The 8,947-nt window shown below is 40.4% G+C and overlaps 1 protein-coding gene across 2 annotated transcripts in view; it reads right to left on the bottom strand.

Moving 5' to 3' along the window:
• Window positions 1–1,129: 1,129 nt before the first annotated feature.
• Window positions 1,130–8,947, bottom strand: part of LOC129242912 (hemocytin) — a 28,561-nt gene continuing 20,743 nt past the window's right edge. For both annotated transcript variants that reach the window (XM_054879837.1, XM_054879838.1), the window contains 12 exons: window positions 8,467–8,566; window positions 7,988–8,403; window positions 6,176–6,659; window positions 5,821–6,026; window positions 5,433–5,743; window positions 5,075–5,359; window positions 3,578–4,568; window positions 3,302–3,517; window positions 2,782–3,240; window positions 2,565–2,717; window positions 2,399–2,502; window positions 1,130–1,362 (listed from right to left, as the gene is read on the bottom strand). In XM_054879837.1, coding sequence (XP_054735812.1) covers window positions 1,234–1,362; window positions 2,399–2,502; window positions 2,565–2,717; window positions 2,782–3,240; window positions 3,302–3,517; window positions 3,578–4,568; window positions 5,075–5,359; window positions 5,433–5,743; window positions 5,821–6,026; window positions 6,176–6,659; window positions 7,988–8,403; window positions 8,467–8,566 — 3,854 coding nt within the window. In that variant the 3' untranslated portion in view covers window positions 1,130–1,233. The remainder of the gene's footprint in view (window positions 1,363–2,398; window positions 2,503–2,564; window positions 2,718–2,781; window positions 3,241–3,301; window positions 3,518–3,577; window positions 4,569–5,074; window positions 5,360–5,432; window positions 5,744–5,820; window positions 6,027–6,175; window positions 6,660–7,987; window positions 8,404–8,466; window positions 8,567–8,947) is intronic.

The raw sequence follows: 8,947 nt of genomic DNA, 5'->3' as shown, positions 1-8,947 counted from the left end.
ACAAATATACAAAGCGTTTCCAGCTTTTTGGCTTTAACATCAAATAGAAGAGTTAAGCTCTTGGTGCGACTACCGGGTGCTTCAAAAAAATGTATACACACTTTGAACTATTGTAGTTTTCCCGCTCTACAAGGCTAATGTTATATTTCTTCGCCAGGTGCCAGCATAATCGTCCCTCTATGTTATATTATCAGTTGGAATTTGTAATATCAACATGGGGGACGTACGTTTGAGTTTTGAAGAACGTAAGCAGGTTATTAAGTGGTACTGGAAGTTTGAGAATGTAAATGAAGTTCAAAGACAGTGGAGAAGGGAGTATGATACAGAACCACCTTCAAGATTAACAATTACACGCATACGAGACAAATTCGAAGTTCATGGAACAGTGTGTGATGTGCATAAAGGTCATTCAGGTCGGCCTCGAACAGCTACAAGTGATGAGTCATCAACGTTTTGATATGATGTACAGAATCTGTGGTGACTCGTACTCAAAAATGTATTGATGCTGCAGGTCACCAATTTGAACAGTATTAACATTTGTTATTTATGTTTCATTTACATTGGACTTTCAGCTTTCTATTTTCCTGAAATTTAACTTTGTAGACCGGTAAATAAATTTTCTATGGAAGTTCAAAGTGTGTATACATTTTTTTGAAGCACCCGGTATAAGCGAACCTTTTGGAATATTCATGAATTGCAATAGAAGTTGAAGTGCAAAAAGAGAAATAAACAAAATGTTTACTTCAAATCATTGCTTCTTGCCATCCATTTTACGACACTTCGATTACGTGGCAGACGCGGCAATAAATCAGCACGCTGGCAAAGTGGCAAATGCTCGATGCTGTTACTTGAAATGCAAGCCACTAAAACTGCTTAAGACCAACAGCATAAAAGGCATATAGAACAGTGAACTGCCTTGAAGAAGTAAGCGCTCCGCACCGACCATGACCCTACACTCGTTGCTTGTGGACTGAAGAAGAACATCTATGATTCGCATCAATCGAAAGGCACCACAACTCATGAATTATTACTCAGGTCTGAAAAGCGAAAAAATAGCCTCTAACGCCTTTAACGCAGAACTCAAGAGTTGCAGTCAAGTACAATGTATAGTAGAATGAAAGAAAGTAAATTTGTTTGTAGTTTTGTATTCCAATTCAAATTTAATTTATTACTTAATAACCAATCTTAAGTGCTAAAACATTTCTTAAGTGGCTAGCCATCTTCCATGTCGCCTCAAAGCGCTGGTAGTTGACCGGACAGCATTTTGGGTAATGCGTGCATACGAACATCAATTTTATCACTAAAATTATAACCGGTCATTTCATCGCAAGGGCTGCACTCACAGCTCGCTGGCACATCCACCTGGAAATGGAAGTGAAAAATTAGGATCTCGAAAACTATGTCTCCATATAACTTCTCAGGAATAAAGGAATGATTTATTTTCAATCTGAGCTTTAGACTCAATCTTAAGATCATTTGTTAGTTACAAGCTTTGCGTCACTCATTCTACAATAGAGCGACCTCAATTCATGTGCTCCAAATATTTTGGTTATTGTCGTATATTTTTCAGAAAATTGGTTTAATTGTGAGTATAAAAATAGTAAATAGCAACAATTTTGAAGCAAAAAAACTTATAATTTTAAGAATTATTGATTGCAAAGCTTGTAGGAAGTTCTTTAATAAGGAATATCTTTGGTTCTTCTCACAATTTTTATTATATTTTTAAGAAAAAATATTACTTTTTGAAAACTTCTGTTTGGAAAAACAAATTTTTTTATCATTTAAGGTGAAATATCTAGGGTTCTTCTCACAATTTTTATAAGTTTTTTTTTATTTCTAAGAGTCCATATTAGTTTTTGAAAACTTTATTTTGAAATAATTTTGTTTGCCATTTAAGGGGCTACTACTGCGCTCTGCTCAAAATTTTTATAATTTTTTTTTTAATTTTTAGTAATGAGTATTGCTTTTTGTAAAGCTTTTTTGGAAAAAAGTTTTTTTTTTGTCATTTTTGAAAAATTTTAAATTTGGTTTTTCATTTTTTTTGATAATTGAGAATATTTTCAGTAATCCCTGAAAGTTTTTCCATATTCCCATAAATTTTCGAGTTATCTTAAAATACGTTCAGCGAACCAGCGAGAAAACAGTACGAAATCAATTGGAATATAACTCGAAAATTGACTATGAAATTTTCAAAAATAAGAAGAAAATTTGAGGAAGAAAGTTTTTCAAAAATTACAAAAATAAATTTCCCGAAAATTTCGAAAGAAAAAAAAAATTAATTTTGTCACATAAAAATTTTCTAAAAAGTATATTTTAAGCTTAGAAATTAAAATATTTTTCTTTACCCAAGATATTTTTCTTTACCCGCTCCATAACTAGTGGACTTTCCGATACTTACCTTCTTCACTATCTTACTACCATTCGCACAAGTCAACGGCACCGGTACTGTTTTCCAACCCTTTATACTACAGCAGTGGCAATGTTTCTCATGTGTAGCCGAAACTGGAATTATCAAAAACATAGACTGCAGATTATTTACCACTTGAAGACCTAATCAAAGTTACCTTTATTATATTTCGCACCCGACTGGCAGGCACCGTCACAGTCTGTGAAGCCTTGAATGGGCTCCTTATTAACACATTTACCTACACCAGGCTGAGTGACTTCTATGAGTTCCACAGTCAGTGGTTCAGCCAACGAAACGGGCAAACAGTTCTCTGTAAATTAACAAAAGATAATTAAAAATGCTGGGGTAACCAACAATTCTTTAACACAACTTACTCTGCTCCTCAACATCCGGTTCAGGCTTGCACAGTTTACAACAGCCATTCTCGGAGGCCACCAACAGGTGCTCAGGACATGCGCTTACATCGGGGCAAGTCTCGTGGGATGATGATACTATCAGTACCTCACCCTTGCGTAAACATATATAGGTGGTGCAATTGTCGGCGCTCGTCCATATCGCATCCTCTTCATATAGCTGATTATCGATTACACATTTCTCTTGCACACATTCGCCGCAACACTTGAGCGTGGGCTGCTTATTCGCATACGTAAAGCCAGGCGGACAATACGAATCACAGGTCTCAGTCGTTCTTATGATTTGTGTGCTACCACTCGGACCATAAGCGCACGTCTCCTGCTTACAAGGATCTGTTGGATGTGGCCATTTCGCGTTCAGCGGTTTGATGAACTTCTCACCCAGTCCGTTTTGTACAATACACGTATCCTTGGGTGGCTCTGCATTTGGTGGTAGCAATTTAGAAAAATATATAATTTGTACTAGTGGAAAATAACTCACTGCATACGTAGTGTGGACAGCAATCACCCAACTCTTGTTTTCTTACTACCTCGTAGAAGCGCTCAGCGCATTCTTTCAGCGCCGGTGGGCATGTGCTAATATCACAAACGATCTCCTGTGTTGGACAGCAACCGAGATCCTCTTCTACCATCTTTTCACCTGGTTTAAGAGCGCGTGGCAACTCCAACTTTTCACATTCATCTTTAGGCTTGCATTCTAAAAATTATTGTTTTCATTTAAAATTCCGTTACGCATTCATTTTTTATCACCACTTACCACATATGAATTGCGGACAGCCATCAGCACCGGTTTTCTGCTTCTTGAATTGTCCAGGGCCGCATATCGGCATCAACGGTTCGAGACACAACTTTGCCGGCGGCAGCTTCGGCTCCGGCACACATCTGTAGCGTGGACAGCACACATCCGTTAACTCAATCTTTTTCGGTGTAAAGCCTTCAGCGCAGATATTCTCCTCAATCAGACACTTCTGCTCCACGCATTCAACTTTACCCTCGAGATTGCAATTACAATCGGTGCACTTGTCCTTCTTCCACTTGTCGCCCGGCGCATGCACCAAGTCATCGCATTTCACGCACGACTGCTCTATCACGCACTCACCATTATCCATTACTTGGTCCGGCGGACAGAAGCAACCTTCGAAACGTTCCTCGGCCAAACACATATCATTCACTTCCACTGTCTTCACAAACGTATCGGTCTTCATATTGACTGCATCATATTCGTGCAAAGCCTTTATCATATCACAAGTCTTAGCGCAGCCACATGCCTCATAAACCATATCGCTGGGGCAATCGAAGGGGCACATATCGGGACGACGCCAATTCAAACAGACGCCCTGTTTTGCGCATTCCCGCGCATAAGCGCTCATCAAATTGCACGAACTTTGATTTTCGTTGCCGGGCTTGCACAATCCCTTCTGGCACAAGGCTACATATTTCGCTGGGTCAATGATTGTGTTGCATCGCCCGAAGAGCTGTTCACTGTAGAACAACATGCAAGGATCCTTCTCGGGCGGTGGTGGTTCACATTCATTTTCGGGTACATTTTCGCTGGAACAAACTTGCAAATCATTGCCCAGTTTGGGCTCCTCTGCCTGCCAACTTTGCAGAACAATTGCTAAATCTGTGCTAGGCTTACGTCCCTTCTTCTTGGCGGGATTTTCGAGTAGATCATTATTAGGATTGTGATCGCAGTCTCCGCAAAGACCTTCCATTTTAGAGCTATACTTAACGCTGGGCACAGAGAGCTTAAAGTTTAGTTCAAGGGAAGAATAAGTATTAAAAGTCTTAATAAGCAAGATAAGATATGGAGTAGATGTTATGAAGTGGGGTAAGTAGTAATTATAATAGTATAACCCCTAGTATGAAAACTGTCACCATGCGCGGTGACCAAGAAGGATTAAGGGTAAATAATCGGTCATTGCAGCGTCCCATAGCATGGCAAGGTCACAATTAAAACCTGAGGCGGCCTGATATCAGGCGGGCTCCGTTAGCATACAGCCTTATTTAATCAACCCGGCTGCCAAACCTACCCAATAGGCACGGGTCAAATCACACCTAGAGTTGAGAGAGTTTTTTAATGAATTTACGTCTTCGACCTGTGTGGTTCGCGGGAGATATTTACTCTTCTACCACCCACATCTGGGAGGTGTTCCCCTATCAACTACCTGGAGACGCGCCATCTACGGATTCTAGCTGCCCCCGAGGGCACTTTGGGTACCGTAAAGCTATTAGATACAACTTTTCTACTTACCGTGTAGGCCATGTCATCATAGGACACCCGTAAGTCTACATAACTTTCTAGCAGCGAGAGCAATACTTCCTTGCCGTTTACTTCGCGCATACTGATCCAAGACTTTTTGAAAGGCACTTTCTCCTCTGCGCCATCAACCAGAATTCTAGGAACTTTACCCACTTTCGGACGTTCAATATGTATGAGATGATCGCCATTGAAGATATGGAAAGCTTTAATGCACGATTCCTGAGTTAAGTTGGCGGCATAACCAAGTCGCTGGCAGTAGTCCATTGTCACATAAACCTTCAAAAATAAAAGGCCACAAAGTAAAACAAAATGTTGTGTTGCTACCACAGACAACCAGCCAACGACTCACCTGGAAGTTATGCTGCCCGGGTAGTACTATATCACGTGAAAGCAGATACGTACAATTGCCGTTGAAGTGGAAATTTCGCTTGTCATAAGTGAAAAATTGCGATTTGTCGAAAGAGTTGCAAGCGCAATCCTTACAGTCAGCCACCGTTATGCACTTCTTACCCTGTCGCACGGTACCTTCGGGACAGTAACAGCCCGGGAAGCAGGCATCTGGTATAATCGGACAATCATCGGTATTCAGTGTGTCACAGGACGGCTCGCAGCGGCGCTTATAGCAATCGGAGTGAATAAGTGGCGCGGGACATTCAATTTCTAAGAGCAAAAAAGTGGTGAAGCAAAGTTTTTCAAATAACCTTAGAATGCAATTCCTTACTCAGATAACCACTTACCACATTGTTGTATCGCACGCCACAAATTCAATTGTACATTGGGATTGATCGTCAAACACTTGGCAACAAAGTCCTGCAATGCATTGCATTTGCAAGTGTTGTCCTCACCCGGATGTGCCTGCAGGCACTCACAAGTGGTCTCGATGCATTTGCTAACGAACTGTTTGTAGTTGACCGCCTTGTTGCACTTAACGAACACCGGATGCCTGTCGGGGTGCAAGCAAAATTACATGACATTACACAAAATGCGCACTTTGAACTCACAAAACTAAAATGCACACACATATGTGCATACATACACACAAATAATGCTCATGTGTTCTATGTAACGCGCCCAAAATCACCCATCACTTACCTAATGGCATTGCACAACGCTAACGCCTTCTTTTGCGACTCAATTGGGCACGCTTGTGGGTAGCACATTTCCTTCGGTATCTTCTTGTCGAACCAGCTGTCACCAAACTTCACTGTGTTCTGCATCAGACTGCCATCCGGCGTGCGTTTGTCATTGCTTGGGATGCCATCATAGTAGCCGCACAACCCATCCACGGTGCGTAGATACTTAGACGAGATGCCAATCTTGATGTAACCGATGTCATTGTACAGTACCCAATAGCCATGTTTGCGCGACACCACCAATACAGTGCGGCCTGGCTGTGAGATGACGAACGCCGCCTTGCAGATGGGTGAATTCATGAGTTGCGGTACGGTATACTCGAAGCCATTAAAATTCAATTTCATATTCGGCATAATCGTTAATATGGCCTGCGATTCGATATCCTTGATCGTGACCATTTTATGGCAGATTTTCCGTGCTTCATCTTCGCAGAGAAGTTGTACTGCAAACAAAATGAGAAAGAAAGGCGTAAAGAGATATTTTCGGGAGGAATTGTGAGACTGTATGGGATGATCTGAGATAAGAGTGGATGGAGGTGGGTTTATCAGGCTATTTTTAGCCTAACCAGAATTCATTTTGTGATAAACTACAGAGTTGATTGTGGTGCTGAATTTGGTGAATTAGGAAAACTTCATTCACGTAGAAAAAAATGAGCTTAAATTGCAGAAAAATGTATATCTAAATCTATCATAAAATCCCTTGCCAGGATTGCCAATTTGTTTCACCCAAGCTTTTTCCCAATGAATAATTGAAGCTTCCACAATACCATAAACGCATTTAATTGTAATGTTTCCAATTCAAATAAAAGTCTGTATCTGGGCTGAACCTACAATAGTTAGTGATTCCACTAGATTCTGGTCAAAAAAGTTTGGAAAAGTTTCTAATCCAAAAGATATTTGGGGCGACATGTAGGGCACAGTTTCCCCTTGACGGACGACGCTAGCTGATCTGAAACCCATCATCATATTACGCAGTTGAAGCGGTTTCCTTGACGGAGAAGTCCAAAGTTAACAGCTGGGCAGAAAAAATCGCTCTTAACTCCTATCGGAATGGGTTGGTATATAACTACTATTGGAAGGTACACTGGTTTGAATCTCCGTGCATGAAACACCAAATAATAGAAAAAGTTTATCTTATTAGCGGTTGCCTTTCGACAGACAATGGCGAACCTCCGATTGTTTTTCCGCCAAGAAAAAGCTCTTCAAAAAAAGCCATTTGCCGTTCGTAGTCGGCTTAAAACTGTAGGTCCCTCCATTTGTGGAACAATATCAGCACGCATACCACAAACAGGAGGAGAAGCTGGCCCAAATACCAAATAAAGGGTGTAAGCACCAACTGTATTCAGATTTTAGTTATCTTAAATTGAATATCAGATAGAAATAAATATTGATATGAGTTATTCAATTCGTTCTAAAGATCTGCTTTGGCCGTTTCTCTGCACAGAGCTTCCTCCAGACCCAACGCTCTGGTAAGCTTTAATTTAAATTAAATTTTTAGCTGTAGTGAACACGTTCTTCAGCTATACTGAGCCAGCTGGCATCAGATTCGCGGCACACATGCATTGATGTCTCTGAGAGCGAGCAACTCATCAAGCGTCCGTCGCTTGAAACTAAACGAAGCATGTGCAGATGGCCTCTCAGCTTGTTTCAATATTTCAATTATTTTCCTTGAAAGTTGTAAAGGTGTTTTAAACTTTATGTGGCTTTACCCTGCCACTGAAAACTTTATCTGCCTAGCCAAAAGCTGTCACCATTTCACTTATTAACTTACCAGTTATCACCCAATTGGAATTCTTGATATCACGCGCCAATATATGACTACACGTCTCATACTTAAACTCAGTGCCATCGAAGGTGGTGAATAATTTGCCACTAATTTCGCAGGAATCATCTTTAGTCGGTTTGAGTACACACGCATATTTGCGGCATTGACCTGGCTTAGCATTCGACATATCCAATTCAATTTCGTAGTTTTTAGGGCATTGAGGCTCCACACAAACGACAGTTTCGTTTTTCTGCACCACTTTTGTTGGTATTGGCACGCACGTGAATTCGGCACATTCCTCCTCCTCTACACCGCTTACTTCTTCTGTCGGCATCATAAGGAATTCTTGAGTTTCGCTCACCATAACATTTGTCTTTATAATTTTGACCATATTATTGCCAACGGCCTGCATGTCGGTGAAACTAAAGTAAATAAGTTGGATATTATTAAGTGGCATTGCATAGAGAAGTTGCAATTCTACTTACGACTTGGCAAACATCTGTGACATTTTGCGTTGTTTCTTTTCCAATAACTTTATCTTCATATTGGGCGGGCAGGCGGGTTCTGGGCACTCGATGATCACAGCTGTTTAAAGTGAGTGAGTTAAGTGACCGTTTTCATACCATTTTAACTATTCCCACCCACAAATTTTACTAAATATTTGTCTCCCCTCTTAAGAGTTAACCGTCTATCCTGCTAACTTACAGCTCATATAGTTCTTTAAAATATTCTTACTTAAATATTTCAAAATGATTATATTCCCGGAATATTAAATATTTCAAAATGGTCATATTTTCGGAATTCTCATATTTCGAATTTTTTCTGGCACACGTTCCAAAGAACGCAACTCTAAACCAACTGCTCCGGCATAATTTTACGACCGTAGTCTCATTTGAGATGTCATTTGTTCGAGTTTTTAGGAAAGCCTATCACACACTACACTTGAGAAAAAACTGTTCCCAGTAC

This window comes from Anastrepha obliqua, chromosome 3, assembly GCF_027943255.1.
Source record: "Anastrepha obliqua isolate idAnaObli1 chromosome 3, idAnaObli1_1.0, whole genome shotgun sequence".
Classification (NCBI taxonomy): domain Eukaryota; kingdom Metazoa; phylum Arthropoda; class Insecta; order Diptera; family Tephritidae; genus Anastrepha; species Anastrepha obliqua.
This window is presented reverse-complemented; position numbering and strand designations above follow the sequence as displayed.